This window comes from Schistocerca gregaria, chromosome 5 (assembly GCF_023897955.1).
Source record: "Schistocerca gregaria isolate iqSchGreg1 chromosome 5, iqSchGreg1.2, whole genome shotgun sequence".
Taxonomy (NCBI): domain Eukaryota; kingdom Metazoa; phylum Arthropoda; class Insecta; order Orthoptera; family Acrididae; genus Schistocerca; species Schistocerca gregaria.
In genome coordinates, this window is record NC_064924.1 from 307,669,614 (window position 1) to 307,687,050 (window position 17,437).

Genomic DNA, 17,437 nt, shown 5'->3' on the forward strand with positions numbered 1-17,437 from the left:
CATACAATGCTGTACTCCAGACGTACATCCTCAGAAATTTCTTCCTCAAATTAAGCCCGGTATTTGATATTAGTAGACTTCTCTTGGCCAGAAATTCCTTTTTTGCCATAGCGAGTCTGCTTTAGATGTCCTCCTTGCTCCGTCCGTCATTGGTTATTTTACTGCCTAGGTAGCAGAATTCCTTAACATCATCGACTTCGTGACCATCAATCCTGATGTTATGTTTCTCGCTGTTCTCATTTCTATTACTTCTCATTACCTTCGTCTTTCTCCGATTTACTCTCAAACCATACTGCGTACTCATTAGACTGTTCATTCCGTTCAGCAGATCATTTAATTCTTCTTCACCTTCTCTCAGGATAAAAATGTCATCAGCGAATCGAATCATTGATATCCTTTCACCTTGTATTTTAATTCCACTCCTGAACCTTTCTTTTATTTCCATCATTGCTTCCGCGATGTACAGATTGAAGAGAAGGGGCAAAAGGCTACAGCCTTGTCTTACTCCCTTCTTAATACGAGCACTTCGTTCTTGATCGTCCACTCTTATTATTCCCTCTTGGTTGTTGTACATATTGTATACGACCCTACTCTCCCTATAGCTTACCCCTACTTTTTTCAGAATCTTGAACAGCTTGCACCATTTTATATTGTCGAACGCTTTTTCCAGGTCGACAAATCCTATGAACGTGTCTTGATTTTTCTTTAGCCTTGCTACTGACCTGTAAATGTAATCATTTCCTGTACTCAACGTGAGCTGCTGCAACAATACATTTGAGTGAATTGGAAATATCGAAGGTCTTATGGGACAAAACAGCTGAGGTCATCGGTCCCTAGGCTTACGTACTAGTTAAACTGACATACGCTAAGGACAACGCACACACCCATGCCCGACGGGGGCTCGAACCTCTGGTGGGGGAGGGGGGGGGGGGGGCACGTGGACGGTGACAAGTCGCCCTAGACCGCTCGGCTACTTAATGCTGTGAGCTGGCGCGGTCGGTAGTGCAGAGTGTAAAAGGGCCGTAAACAACGTAATGTACTGACTGATCATTGTGAACTAGCGTTGCTACCTGTGGAACACGGGGTCCCGGGTTCGATTCCCGCCCGTGTTGGGGAATTTCTCTGCCCGGGGATTGGGTATTTGTGTTTTCCTCATCATTTCATCTTCATCATCATCATTCGTGACAGTGGCTAAATTGGACAGTGAGAAAAAGTTGGACTGTGAAAATATGGGGACTTGGTACGGGCGTTGATGACCGCGTGTCTCTAATCATTGTGAGGGACACAGAGATGCCACCTATTTGTTTGAGACAGCGTCATCAGGAACTAAGAGAAGCATGGACAGCTAATGACTGGCGTCGCACTGTGTTTACTGATAAATCTCAGTTCTGCTCTATTCCGGATGACCATTATTGTTGAGTATAACGGCGACATGGGTAGAGGTTCAATTCATACAATGCTTTGAAGAGACAACACCTTGTTACCCCTGGATTAATGGTGTTGGAAACCATTATTTGCTGGTAGTGTGTGAGGAAACTATAACGGTACAAGAAAACGTCACGGACAGCCGGCGTCTCCATGTGTTTCTTGTCATGCGATAGCATTGTGGTTCCATTTTTCGTGGGGAAAGTTCTCGTCAACCTTGGCAATGGTCTCTGTAAACTGTCTATGTAAAATAAATTTTCAAATGTGTGTGAAATCTTATGGTACTTAACTGCTAAGGTCATCAGTCCCTAAGCTTACACACTACTTAACCTAAATTATCCTAAGGACAAACACACACACACACACACCCATGCCCGAGAGAGAACTCGAACCTCCGCCGGCACCAGCCGCACAGTCCATGACTGCAGTGCCCTAGACCGCTCGGCTAATCGCGCGCGGCTGTAAAATAAATGTCGTCTGACTAGGGCCTCCCTTCGGGTAATTAACATAAAGTCATGAAGTAAAACAGAGGTTATTTCTGGCGTTGCCAAGGTAGTGTTATAGGCCCTCTGTTGTTCCGTATCTGTATAAACGATTTGGAGACAATCTGAGAAGCCGTCTTAGGTTGTTTGCCGATGGCGCTGTCGTTTATCGACTAATAAAGTCATCATAAAAACTAAACAAACTGCAAGACGAATTAGAACAGAATCTGAATGGTGCGAAAATTGGCAGTTGACCCTAAATGACGAATGAGTGCATGAGTGCTAAAAGGAATTCATTAAACTTCGGTTACATGATAAATCAGTCTAATCTAAAAGCCGCAAATTCAACTAAATACTTCGGTGTTACAATTACAAACAACACACACAAAAATGTTTTGGGGAAGGCTAACCAAAAACTACGTTGGCAGGACACTTAGAAAATGTAACAGATCTACTAAGCAGATTGCCTACACTACGCTTGTCCTTCGTCTTTTAGAATAATGCTGCGCGGTATGGGGTCCTTACCAGACAGAACTGTAGGAGTTCATCGAAAATGTTCAAAGAAGGGCAGCACGTTTTGTATTATCGCGAATTATCTGAGAGAGTGTAACAGAAATGATACAGGATTTGGGCTGGACATCATTAAGGCGTTTTTCGTTGACACGGAATCTTCTCACGAAATTCCAATCACCAACGTTCTCCTCCGAACGCGAAAATATTTTGTTGACTCCGACCTACAGAGGAAGAAACGATCACCACGATAAAATAAGGGAAATCAGAGCTCGTACGGAAAGACATAGGTGTTCGTTCTTTCCGCGCGCTATACGAGATTGGAATAATTAGAGAACACCCTGCCAGGCACTTAAATGTGATTGGCAGAGAATCGATATAGATGTAGATGTAGACCGTTCGCCCGGCGCAAGTCTTTCGATTTCACGCCACTTCGGCGACTTGTACGTCAATGGGGATGAAATGATGATGATTAGGACAACAGATCCAGTCCCTGAGCGGAGAAAATCTCCGACTCAGATGGGAATCGAACCCGGGCCCTTAGGATTGATATTCTGTTGCTCTGACCACTCAGCTACCCCCCCCCCCCCCCAATTTTGATCGTTTTCGTTCGTTGTATATGCTCTGGGCGGACGTCGAAAGACATCCGTTTCAGTTCGTTGTTCATCCATTAACTCATTTTTTTTTTATTACGGAGGGCAGCCATCCCCCTGACCGAACACGCTGAGATACCGTGCCCGGCAACTACCGGGGCGGTCAACTGCCTGTATGATGTGTTGAGTTACTACAGTGGCCAGTAAGGTACCCAAAACTGACCACAAGAGAACATGTGTTAGACCATCTCGCACTTAAACTCAGTCTCCGTGCCAATATCCACGATATAAAGGACCTGTTAACGCAGCTCTGGGCCAGTTTGCGTCAGAAGAGCATGAAACGGCCTTATTACACCATTCCGCACCGAATCAGTACATGCATCAAGGCCAAGAAGGGTTGCAAATCAATACTGATAAGTGGGTTCATTCTGCCAAGTTCTTTATACATTTAACGTGCTTTTATCATTGAAACAGCATACCCTTCTGAATCGTGTAGTTTCATTTCGTTTCCTCTTCCCCTGGTGGGTACTTCATGTTTTTTGTCAGGCAGTGTATTACAGACAGACCAAGATTAGAATACGTAAAGCATATCATAGAAGGCCTTGGCGGAAAAGAGATAAGCAGAGAAAAAAAAATTCGGATCAGTTAAAAACAGATGACAGGAGAGCATCAAATATGTCAAGAGACTGAAGAATTAATGAAAACCACAGTTAACTTTCTTCGTTACTGGATTCCTTCGGTGTGATTATATGGCAGGGAGATGGTCCAGTTTTACAAGAAATAGTACACAAGTGTGGAATAAGCATCTGTGATCGGAGTGGCGCCCGGTGCCTCAGCCTTCAGCGGTGCCAGGAAGGACGTAGTGGCCAGGTGCCCTCTCCCCCCTCCCCTCCCGGATCTCCACGGAGCCCCGGAATGATTTGTTGTTAATTAGTCCAGCAGCCGTGACGGCCCGTCTCCAGGGCGTATAACCAACTGTACGCAGCGCTGCAGCTACGTCGCTCACCAGCAGTAGTGGCTATGGTCTGTCCTGCACGCACGGAGCCGCAGGTCTTAATTAGATACACAATTCTCTCGTAGGTTGTAAAACGACGTCTGCACACTATACCGGGTGATCAAAATGTCAGCATAAATTTGAAAACTTAATAAATCACGGATTAATGTAGACAGAGAGGTAAAAATTGACACACATGCTTGGAATGACATTGGGTTTTATCAGAACCCCCCCCCCCCCCAGGTAACAAAGTTCACAAAATGTCCGACAGATGGCGCTGGACAGCAAAACGTCAGTAAGAGCTACCGTGACAGGTGAGAGGTACACCGATATGTTACAGAATAGCATCATCCCCAGCGTGACTGATAAACACCTGCTGGAACGTACGATGTATATGCAGCATAACGCTCCACCCCATATTGCTAGACGCGTGAAAGATCTCTTGTGCGCGTTGTTTGGTAATGATAGTGTGCTCAGCCGCCACTTTCGTCATGTTTGGCCTCCCAGGTCCCCAGACCTCAGTCCGTGCGACTATTGGCTTTGGGGTTACCTGCAGGCGCAAGTGTATAGTGATCGACCGACATATCTAGGAATGCTGAAAGACAACACCCGACGCCAATGCCTCACCAAAACTTCGGACATACTTTAGAGTGCTGTTCACAATATTATTCCTCGACTACAGCTATTGTTGAGGAATGTTGGTGGATATTTTAAACATTTCCTATAAAGAACATAATCTTTGCTCTGTCTTACTTTGTTATACTAATTATTGCTATTCTGGTCAAATGAAGCGCCATCTGTCAGACATTTTTTGAAATTTTGTGTATATATACACTCCTGGAGATTGATATAAGAACACCGTGAATTCATTGTCCCAGGAAGGGGAAACTTTATTGACACATTCCTGGGGTCAGATACATCACATGATCACACTGACAGAACCACAGGCACATACACACAGGCAACAGAGCATGCACAATGTCGGCACTAGTACAGTGTATATCCACCTTTCGCAGCAATGCACGCTACTATTCTCCCATGGAGACGATCGTAGAGATGCTGGATGTAGTCCTGTGGAACGGCTTGCCATGCCATTTCCACCTGGCGCCTCAGTTGGACCAGCGTTCGTGCTGGACGTGCAGACCGCGTGAGACGACGCTTCATCCAGTCCCAAACATGCTCAATGGGGGACAGATCCGGAGATCTTGCTGGCCAGGGTAGTTGACTTACACCTTCTAGAGCACGTTGGGTGGCACGGGATACATGCGGACGTGCATTGTCCTGTTGGAACAGCAAGTTCCCTTGCCGGTCTAGGAATGGTAGAACGATGGGTTCGATGACGGTTTGGATGTACCGTGCACTATTCAGTGTCCCCTCGACGATCACCAGAGGTGTACGGCTAGTGTAGGAGATCGCTCCCCACACCATGATGCCGGGTGTTGGCCCTGTGTGCCTCGGTCGAATGCAGTCCTGATTGTGGCGCTCACCTGCACGGCGCCAAACACGCATACGACCATCATTGGCACCAAGGCAGAAGCGACTCTCATCGCTGAAGACGACACGTCTCCATTCATCCCTCCATTCACGCCTGTCGCGACACCACTGGAGGCGGGTTGCACGATGTTGGGGCGTGAGCGGAAGACGGCCTAACGGTGTGCGGGACCGTAGCCCAGCTTCATGGAGACGGTTGCGAATGGTCCTCGCCGATACCCCATGAGCAACAGTGTCCCTAATTTGCTGGGAAGTGGCGGTGCGGTCCCCTACGGCACTGCGTAGGATCCTACGGTCTCGGCGTGCATCCGTGCGTCACTGCGGTCTGGTCCCAGGTCGACGGGCACGTGCACCTTCCGCCGACCACTGGCGACAACATCGATGTACTGTGGAGACCTCACGCCCCACGTGTTGAGCAATTCGGCGGTACGTCCACCCGGCCTCCCGCATGCCCACTATACGCCCTCGCTCAAAGTCCGTCAACTGCACATACGGTTCACGTCCACGCTGTCGCGGCATGCTACCAGTGTTATAGACTGCGATGGAGCTCCGTATGCCACGGGAAACTGGCTGACACTGACGGCGGCGGTGCACAAATGCTGCGCAGCTAGCGCCATTCGACGGCCAACACCGCGGTTCCTGGTGTGTCCGCTGTGCCGTGCGTGTGATCATTGCTTGTACAGCCCTCTCGCAGTGTCCGGAGCAAGTATGGTGTGTCTGACACACCGGTGTCAATGTGTTCTTTTTTCCATTTCCAGGAGTGTATTTATGAGATTACTATGTTGTGCTGAAGCCATAAAACCTGAACAATGCAGCAATGGAAGAATGTCTTTTGCTCGGGTGAGATTTATTTCACACAAAATTCTGAGCAATTTTACGTCCCAGGGATGGAACATGTAAAACGGAGGGGGGGAGGGGGGGGGGGGAAGAGTGGTAAGAGGTTCAGAGGTAATTTTTACAGCCATATCGTGGTATTCCCTGCCAGGGTTACTTTTGAGTAGCATTACTGCCAAGGGCTATCAGACCTTTTCCATCTACATCTACATGGTTACTCTGAAATTCACAGTTAAGTGCCTCGCATAGGGTTCATCGAACCATTTTCACACTACTTCTGTACCATTCCACTCACGAATGGCGGATGGGAAAAAGGAACCCCAAAATCTTTCCGTTCCAGCTCTGATTTCTATTATTTTATTACGATGATCATTTCTCCCTAAGTAAATGGGTGTCAACACAATATTTTCAAATTCGGAAGAGAAAGTTGGTGATTGAAATTTCGTAAATGGATCTCACCGCAAAGGAAAACGCCTTTGTCTCAGTGACACCCATCCCAACTCGCGTATCATATCAGTGACACTCTTACCCGTATTGCGCGATAACACGAAACGAGCTGCCCTTCTTTGCACTTTTTCGATGTCCTCCGTCAATCCTACCTGGTAAGGCTCCCACACCACTCAGCAATATTCCATCAGAGAACGGACTAGTATAATGAAGGCTGTTTCTTTAGTGGGTTTGTCGCATCTGTTCTGTCAACAAAGCGGAGTCTTTGTTTCGCCTTCCCCATCATATTATCTATGTGGTTCTTCCAATTTAAAATGCTCGTAATTGTAATTCCTAGGTATTTTGTCGAATTGAAAGCCCTTAGATTTGTATGATTTATCGCATACCCAAAATTTATCAAAATGGTTCAAATGGCTCTGAGCACTATGCGACTAAACATCTGTGGTCATCAGTCGCCTAGAACTTAGAACTAATTAAACCTAACTCACCTAAGGACAGCGCACACATCCATGCCCGAGGCAGGATTCGAACCTGCGACGGTAGCAGTGGCGCGGTTCCGGACTGAGCGCCTAGAACCGCGAGACCACCGCGGCCGGTCCCAAAATTTATCGGATATCTTTTAGTGCCCATGTGGATAACCTCGTACTTTTCTTTGTTTAGTGCCAACTGTCGCATTTCACACCATACAGAAATTCTCTCTAGATCATTTTGTAATCGGAATTGATCTTCTAATGATTTTACTAGACGGTAAATTTCAGGGTCATCTGCGAACAATGTAAGGGGGCTGCTCAGATTGTGACATAGATCATGTATGTAAATCAGGAACAGAAGAGGACCTACGACATTACCTTACGGAACGCCAGACATCACTTCTGTTCTTCTCGATGATTTACTTTCTATCACTATGAACTGTGACCTCTAAGGGACCGATGACCTTTGCAGATTGGTCCCTTTAAACCAACCAACCAACTGTGACCTCTCTGAGAGGAAATCACGAATCCAGTCACACAACTGGTACGATACTCCAAATTCACGCAATTTGATTAATAGTCGCTTGTGAGGAACGATATCAAAAGCCTTCTGGATCTAAGAACATGGAATCGATCTGAGATCCCTTGTGGACAGCACTCATTACGTCAGAGGGATAAAGAGGCAGTTATGTATAAAAAAGTCACTTTCTTCAAGGTGATTCATAATGTTCAGTATATGCTCCAAAATCCTACTGCAAATTGAGGTCAATGACATGGTCTGTAATGCAGTGGGTTACTCCTATTTCCTTTTTTGAATATTGTTGTGACCTTTACTACTTTTCAGTCTTTAGGAACAGACCATTCGTCGAGTGAGCGGTTGTAAATGATGGCTAAGAAAGGCACTATTGTGTATGCATTTCCTGAAAGGAATCTGATTGGTATACCATAGGGACTGGAAGATTGGATTTTCTTATGTGATTTCAGTTGTTTCGCAACACCTAAGATATCTAATTTTGACTCAAGAGGTCAATCGTATAATATAACGGATGTTCCCCAATGATGATGCTATGTTCAAAGATGACAGTGAGCGTCGTCCAGGACTGGTCTTTTGAGCTACAGACTGGACTGTCGCACCTGCCGTGGCCACCGGTCACCCGATATCAATTTTACTGTCATTGCAGTCTTCTTCGAAGTCAAGCGAAGGGATCGCTATCCACCCCTATCATCTTTACCAGAACTTGCCTTGCTTTTCAGAAGAAATGCTGTAATATCACCTGAAAATCATAGATAAGCTTAATTTATTAAGCTTTATTTATCTATTTGCGAGACGACAGTTTTCATACACCCTATTACGCATTGTAATAGCTTATGGTGTTTCCATATTCTTGCCCACGCATTCTAAAGTAACAACTATAGCGGTGCTCGTAACATTCGTACTAATCAGCTGTGGAAGCATAATCTAATCGAGTTGATACCTTATATTTTGCATGTCAGTGCCATTCTGTAAGGCAGTACACCTACCTCATAGGCTGGAGGAACGTATCTGACGAGCTGGAAGTCGATCAACCGCACCTCTGACGGCCTCCCCTCACCGTCGTAGCGAAACATGAGGTTCTTCACCCAGACGTCGCCCTCCGTCAAAACGTTCCGGTACTTCGTGGATGGTTGAATAGCATCCAGCAGCTGCCAGCACGTGCCCTCAATTCGTGCCTTGTCTGCGCCCGGTCGTATCAACTCAGCTAAGCTGCAGATTCCTTTCACGCTAGTGCGGAACCAGCCGGTGGCCAAGTTCTCCTCTTTGCCAGTGAGAAGATTCTCCTTACATATCTGGAACACCAAGTGAATGACATAAGTAAAGAAGAAGGCAAAAAGGTTGTGATGGCCACACGTTACACGCAAGGATACATTTTCATATGCACGGAAGGTATACAAAACTTTCACTACTTTTGACGTGTTCCTCATTCTCCTTTTCGTCTAGCTCTGTGGCTCTGTTCATCTCTAGCTTACAGTGTGTAGCCATTTCAACCATTCTCTCTACCCCTGGCTACGGCAGACCACCTTAATACCCTATTTCTCCCTCCCTCCCTCCCTCCCTCTCACCCTCTCTCTCTCTCTCTCTCTCTCTCTCTCTCTCTCTCTCTCTCTCTATATATATATATATATATATATATATATATATATATATATATATATATATATATATATGTGTGTGTGTGTGCGAGAGAGAGAGAGGTGGTCTTATATTATGATTCTAGAATGCAATTCTGGAGGTGTAAAGTTTTACTGAGGCCTAAAAGATTATTCTTTTAATTATAACTTTGAATGTTATTAGTTTAATTAAGTCCTTAGTATATTGAAATTAAAGCTGATGTTGAAATCAATCCTATTGTTGAGATTATTACAGTCATACGAAGAATAATTCTTGATTTTTGTGTGTTTATTTTCATTGATCACGAATTTTCGGTATATGATATGATTAGAACTTAAAATCTAATTCGAATATGATAATAAAGTGTAATTTTGGTTAGTACAACTATAATTGTTATAATAGTTATGTTGTCTTCTATAAGTGATTGTACAACAATACATTTTGGTAGGAACCGAAGAAATGGTGGGAAACCTCCTAGGGACAAGAGTGATAAGAATATTATAAATTTAATTTGGTTTATAAAGAACAAATTTGTTTAGATAGTAAAACTATAATTAGTCTTAGTAAAGAATATATAATAAAATATAGTTCCCACATGTTTTCCCTAACGGTTGGTGTCTGATTATTCAACCTTAAAGTTTAATTTAGGAGTACGCTAGAATTTGTCGTAGCGATGTTTACTTTAAACCTCCTATTGCCTAAATGATAATTCTTAAAATAATAATGGTTTAAATAAATGTTCTCAGTTGAATACAAAATATTACTATTTTTGGGGCAATTTTTGCCATGATATTAATATAATATTAAGCAGTTATTTCAGCTTGAAGTATCTGTGATTACACAAACGTGTGTGTGTGTGTGTGTGTGTGTGTGTGTGTGTGTGTGTGTGTGTGTGTGTGAGAGAGAGAGAGAGAGAGAGATAGAGAGAGAGAGAGAGAGAGAGAGAGAGAGATAGAGAGAGAGAGAGATCCTGAGAGAAAGGACATGCACCACTGTTTGAGAATGAAACCGGAACCAAGTAACAGCTGTAGCAAGAATTATGTGGAATGTGACAGCAAACGGAAGGAATATATGATGCTAAGCAATACAAACAAGAAGGTGGATTTGAAACATACGAGTGGCTATGAGACAGAGCCAGCGGAGAAAACTGCTCCAAAGAAAGCTGTTCAACGTACACTGTATGTCAGACCTATTTATTCGACTTTTGCAGACGAGTGGAGTAATACCGTAATTTGACACCAGTTTTCAGATTGTCTTATAACGCCAGCAAATCTCTTTTTAATCTTATAGAGCTTAAACAATAGCAGAAAAATAAAGTCGTTGCTTCTGCGAAAATTTACCCGTATCTCAATATATTAATACATTTAAATATTAGGTTGGTGCATAAGTTCGTAGCGTCTCTCCATAAGTTTACTAAACACAACACATACACATTACAGAGACTTTCGTCATCTGCAATATATTCTCCTTCAATATTTACAGCAGTCTCCCAAAGCTGAGATAACTTGTCGTTTCAAAATGGTTCAAAGTGCTTTGAGCACTATGTGACTTAACTTCTGGGATCATTAGTCCCCTAGAACTTAGAAGTACTTAAACCTAACCAACCTAAGGACATCACACACATCCATGCCCGAGGCAGGATTCGAACCTGCGACAGTAGCGGTAGCGCGGTTCCAGACTGTAGCGCCTAGAACCGCTCGGCCACCCTGGCCGGCACTTGTCGTTTCCGTGACTGTAGAAGTTACGTGGTCATGAGGCTAAGAACTTGTCGAGCCAAGTTCCGACGCATTTTCATCCGGAAAGGTAATTGCTTGGAGGTTGTTCGAGAGGGAACGGAAGAGGTGAAAATCTGATGGCGGAAGAGCACCACTTCACGCGGTCCTTCTGATCGTCGTTCTTCAATTGTCTGCAACACGTCTTATAAGTTGTTGACAATAAGTGTCAGCAGTGATGGTTACACCTCAGGGAAGCAATTCGTAGTGCAGTACACCGCCGCTGTTCCACCAGATGCGTTACTTTATCTTTTGTGGATAAGCGCAGATCTTCATATGGGGTTTTTCTGCTTTGTTTGGACTCAACCATTCCTTTGTTTTTCTCGTATTAGCCTAGACCATTTCTTGTCACCAGTAACGATTCAGAATAGGGATGGTCGGTGTCGTTCACGAGGCAACTGATGACGAGCAAGCAGAGATGCACACATGTCTACCTGCTGTTTTTTTGTGATTTTAGCTTAGAGCATGCGGTACTCATACACCCAATTTTTTAACCTCCCGCATTGCAAGCAAATGTTGCGCGCCTCTCGAATGAACACAGTACATCAGATATGCCAGTTCTCTAGTACAGTGAAGTGGATCATTGTGGGTCAATGCGTTTAAAAGATTTTCATTAAACCCGGAAAACTTTCCTGAACGTGGAGAGTCCCTAATGTCAAAAAGGCCCTCAATAAAACGATAAAAGCATTTTATTGCCGTTCTCTGTTCACTGGCATTATCCTCATACACGGCGCAAAGGTTTCGGCCTGCATCTGCTTCTGTCCCCCTTCTACTGTACTCAAACGGAAAAATATGTCAGAAGTATCCCGGTCTCTGCAATTAGCACTCAATTTTCTAATGGGCACAGCTCTATTCATTACCTACAAATGACAATATACAAAAATCGATAGTAGAGTGAACAAGAAATTAAAAAAAATGGTAGTCGGTAAATAAACCCTTAGCAACAGAATACCATCATGGAAAACAAATACGCTACGAATTTATGAACCAATATAATTTAAATTTCTTATGTTCATTATGAATAGTAATTAATAGTTCTGAATTCAGGCTGACTGGGGACCAAAGATAGAAGTCCGACATCAGGTGAATAATGACTTTATTGCTCATATAACGCGCACTGGCCGGTGTGGCCGAGCTGTTCTCGGCGCTTCAGTCTGGAACCGCGTGACCGCTACGGTCGCAGGTTCGAATGCTGCCTCGGTCATGAATGTGTGTGATGTCTTTAGGTTCCAGTTCCAGGGGACTGATGACCTCAGATGTTAAGTCCCATAGTAGTCAGAATCATTTCAACCAATCATATGACGCCTTTCGGAATTTATCGATCACAATATCTACAAAGAACCAAATAGAAAAAATATTTTTAACACATTGTATTGGTTAGCTATATAACTCCAGTTGAGTGACATCACTTGCCAGAAACTGCACTGCACCAACCGGGGAGCGATTACTGACGTTCAAAGTTGTCAAAGTTTGCACAGAACAGACACAATGTTATTCTGCAAAGTGCTTACCAACAAGATAATATTGCCACCAGGTTACATTACAAAATGCATAGCGGCACCAAGACGCATCAGCTAATGTACACTACTGGCCATTAAAATTGCTACACCACGAAGATGACGTGCGACAGGCGCGAAATTTAACCGATAGGAAGAAGATGCTGTGATATGCACATGATTAGCTTTTCAGAGCATTCACACAAGGTTGGCGCCTGTCCAGATACCTACACCGTGCTGACATGAGTAAAAAAATGGTTTAAATGGCTCTGAACACCATGGGACTTAACTTCTAAGGTCATCAGTCCCCTAGAACTTAGAACTAATTAAACCTAACTAACCTAAGGACATTACACACATCCATGCCCGAGGCAGGATTCGAACCTGCGACCGTAGCGGTTGCGCGGTTCCAGACCGTAGCGCCTAGAACCGCTCGGCCAGCTGGCCAGGTGACATGCGGAAAGTTTCCAACCTATTTCTCATACACAAACAGTAGTTGACCAGCGTTGCCTGGTAAAACGATGTTGGGATGCCTCGTGTAAGGAGGAGAAATGCGTACCTTCACGTTTCTGACTTTGATAAAGTTCGGACTGTAGCGCATCGTGATTGCGGTTTACCGTACCGCGACATTGCTGCTCGCGTTGGTCGAGGTCCAGTGGCTGTTAGCAGAATATGGAATCGGTGGGTTCAGGAGGGTAATACGTAACGCCGTGCTGGATCCCAACGCTCTCGCATCACTAGCAGCGGAGGTGACAGGTATCTTATCCGCATGGCTGTAACGGATCGTACAGCCACATCTCGATCCATGAGTCAGACAGATGGGGACATTTGCAAGACAACAACCATCTGCACGAACAGTTCGATGACGTTTACAGCAGCATGGACTACCAGCTCGGAGACCATGGCTGCGGTTAACCTTGACGTTGCATCACAGACAGAATCGCCTGTGATGGTGTACTCAACGACGAAACTGAGTGCACGAATGGCAAAACGTCATTTTTTCGTATAAATACAGGTTCTGTTTACAGCATCATGATGATCGCATCAGTGTTTGGCGACTTCGTGGTGAATGCACATTGGAAACGTGTACAGGTATTCGTCATTGCCATACTGGCGTATCACCCGGCGTGATTGTATGAGGTCACCTTTTTTTCGCATTGGCGGCGCTTTCAACAGTAGACGTTACATTTCACATGTGTTACGACCCGTGGCTCCACCCTTCATTCGATCCCTGCGAAACCGTACATTTCAGCAGGATAATACACGACCGCATGTTGCAGGTCCTGTGCCGGCCTTTCTGGATACAGAAAATATTCGATTGCTGCCCTGGCCAGCACATTCTCCAGATCTCTCACCAATTGAAAACATCTGGCCAATGGTGGCCGAGCAACAGGCTCGTCACAGTATGCCAGTCACTACTCTTGATGAACTGTGTTATCGTGTTGAAGCTGCATGGGCTCCTGTACATGTACACGACATCCGAGCCCTGTTTGACTCAATGCGCAGGTGTATTACGGCCAGAGATGTAGGTTCTCGGTACTGATTTCTCAGTATCTATGCACCCAAATTGCGTGAAAATGTAATCACTTGTCAGTTCTAGTAAAATATATCCAGTATAATATATCCAGTAATATATCTAGTATAAGATATCCAGTGAATACCTGTTTATCATGAACTTTTCTACTTGGTGTAGCAATTTTAGTGGCCACTAGTGTACATTTATTATACCATGTGTCCAATGGCTAAGAACCAACATTATTATACGAGATGTAAAAGAAATATTGTTACACAAATTACAATGAAATTTCACTGAAAAACGGCTACACAAAATGTTTGCCTAACTTCGTCAATATTACGTGACGCTAAATGTTGTCAAACGCTGCAGTCACGACTGTTGTACAATATGACAAGGGACATAAATTCAAAATCTAAAATAATAATACATTACTATATACTGGGTGATTAAAAAGTCAGTATAAATTTGAAAACTTAATAAACCACGGAATAATGTAGATAGAGAGGTAAAAATTGACACACATGCTTGGAATGACATGGGGTTTTATTATAACAAAAACAAAACAGTATTGCTAGACACGTTAGAGATCTCCTACGCTCGTCGTTTGGTGATGATCGTGTGCTCAGCCGCCTCTTCCGTCATGCTTTGCCTCCCAGGTCCCCAGATCTCAGTCCCTGCGATTGTTGGCTTTGGGGTTACCTGAAGTCGCAAGTGTATCGTGATCGACCGACATATCTAGAGTCGCTGAAAGACAACATCCGGCGCCAATGCGTCACCATAACTCCGGACATGCTTCACAGTGCTGTTCACAATATTATTCCTCGACTACAGCTTTGTCTTTCTTTGTTATGCTAATTATTGCTATTCTGATCAGATGAAGCGCCATCTGTCGGACATTTGTTTAGCTTTCGTATTTTCTTGGTTCTTATAATACCCCATGTCATTCCAAGCAAGTGTATCAATTTGTACCTCTCTATCCACATTATTCCGTGGTTTATTCAGTTTTCAAATTTATACTGACTTTTTGATCACCCAGTATGTGCAGCAATCGTTCCAGGGTCAGTGCAGTACAATTTGTGCCAAGTGCTTTCAGTCAGTGTTTTATAAAATATTTTTTATTTTACTTTTTTGTAGATATCTGATGGTGGATAAATTCCAAAACGTGGCTTATGAACAATAAAGCCATTCCTTTCCCGATAACTGACTTTTACCTTTACGACTCAGTCAGTCTGAATGCATAACTCTTGCCTCCAACATTCCTTATGTCACGTTCATGTTATTTACGAATACTACTAAGGTGGAAGGGTATTTTTTGTTTCGGTATTACAGACTACGCAGTACTTTCATAGATAACCTCATTGTCATGTTTGTGTAGTCGTGCTTACTGTTGTTTGATGGCTCAGCAGCGCGTTAATTCTTGCCGCGATATATGAGCATTTAGGTCCCAAGCAACGCGTTTTTTACTTCGCAGCAGCAGACGCTATTGATGGGATGAGAAGGATCATCTAGTATACTTAATGCGTATACCTGGTGGCTTCATTCAACCTGCTGAAGTGGCTCTTGCGGTTGGCATTGAGGGTAGAGGATGCAGCGATAAGCAGGCTATGGCGCACGTTAGAACAAACGATAACTGTCGTCTGGGCGCTGCCCTCATATTTAAACCATTCTAGAGAATGGCAGAGAAGTTTTGAAAACTACCTGTCAACGAAGCTCACCTTGTCCCGGAAATCGATCGTAGCTGTGGTTACCGATAAATCCTGTTTCTACTTGTGAGTATTGAGCGGCACCATTCAGTCTAAAATTCTTGATGTTCGTAAGATCGGAGATACAAAATGGGATATCAAAACGGCGTAACAAAAGTTATTTCATCTGGAATCGTATTTATTTCATTACTTAACGTCAAATGAATTTTCGACTCTACCTACATTCACTCTCGGAATCAAAGCATTGCTACACCAGAACCAAAGATTTTGTAGCCATTGTGAATGTTGTAACGTGATTCGAATCAAGCTTCTATGACCCCTGTTGTTCATACCTCAAGACTGTTATGATTCTAGATAAGATAAATTGTTATGGTCTCAGTTTTGGAACATTTTGTTGTGGATTTCGAATACAGTGCCGAAGAGTTTTTTCATTACTTTTACTATTTCTGTTTAAAGTCGTTGCCTTATTAAAGACTTCCTCTAAAATCTGAGCTGTTATTTCCATTGTAATATCTAGTACTAAACAACTTTCTGATGGGCTGTCTGTACGACACGTTGGCGCCTTCATTTGCGGAATGAAATGAACGTTGGATGTTACAGTTTATACGCCGTCTAGTTGACAGCTGGCTCCTATGCAATGACCAACTTAAATACTCCATCCCTGTAAAAGCAGAAATGCAGTCCACCAGCTTTGGGTGGTCCGTGTAATTTTTTACCCGTCGAAGTATTGCTGTCTGGCTAGGCTTTCCCTGTTACTGTCGTCTATACGCTGTACGCTCTCTTCTTTGTGTTGCATCCCAGCTAATTTTGGGGAGTGCTCCAAACGCGCATGCGCATATGTTAGTTTGCTCCTTCCTCTATTACTCCATCGATCTATTTCACAGAGGCATATGTGGAAGAGAAATTAGTGAAGCTTAAAAAGCCTTTTTTATCGATTTTTCTTCAGTATCGACTCTCTAAAGTTCACTACGACATCTTTCTAATATAAAGAGTGAGGAAGCTATCAACCGATTGTTGTTCAAGTCGCCATCGGAAAGTTTAATATTCTCAGTCAAAAGGCTGTAAGATTATTTCTCTGGCGTAATTCTGGATGAAACAACCTAACGAAATTCGATGCTATGAAAACAGTTGCTTATTTCTACTCAAGATTTCACAATATATAGGAAAGAACAAATTACGTTCACTGTGTATACTTCCTATGCTTCTGATTCTAATGCACGAAGAAATTGATTAAGACTTGTTAAAAAGTGATAGTAAATATTTCATTGCATTCTGAATACAAAACACAGTTAACCTTCTCTTGTATCGGAACAGTATTCTGCTTATATTTGGCACTAGTTGAGCGGCACTAATCTAAAATGATGATATCAGGATCAAGCTGCTGTCGGTCCTAGAAAGGGGCAATATAACATGCAATATAACATTTTTGGGATAAGACTAAAGGGTTTTCGAATTTTCGTATGATTCTGTTACAATGGTGTTTCGTCTGGTCCCCCATCCTCGTGGACAGGTTTTGTCAGCGCGTACCGCCTCAAAGTCTCTCCTCTGTTCTAAG

General features: G+C 43.6%; 1 protein-coding gene across 2 annotated transcripts in view; it reads right to left on the minus strand.

The window, feature by feature from the left end:
- Window positions 1–17,437, minus strand: part of LOC126272443 (uncharacterized) — a 65,157-nt gene that overhangs the window by 19,435 nt on the left and 28,285 nt on the right. For both annotated transcript variants that reach the window (XR_007549223.1, XM_049975318.1), the window contains exon 3: window positions 8,768–9,073. Coding sequence is in view for 1 of the 2 variants with exons in the window: in XM_049975318.1 (XP_049831275.1) it covers window positions 8,768–9,073 (306 nt within the window). In the remaining variant the exon portion in view is untranslated. The remainder of the gene's footprint in view (window positions 1–8,767; window positions 9,074–17,437) is intronic.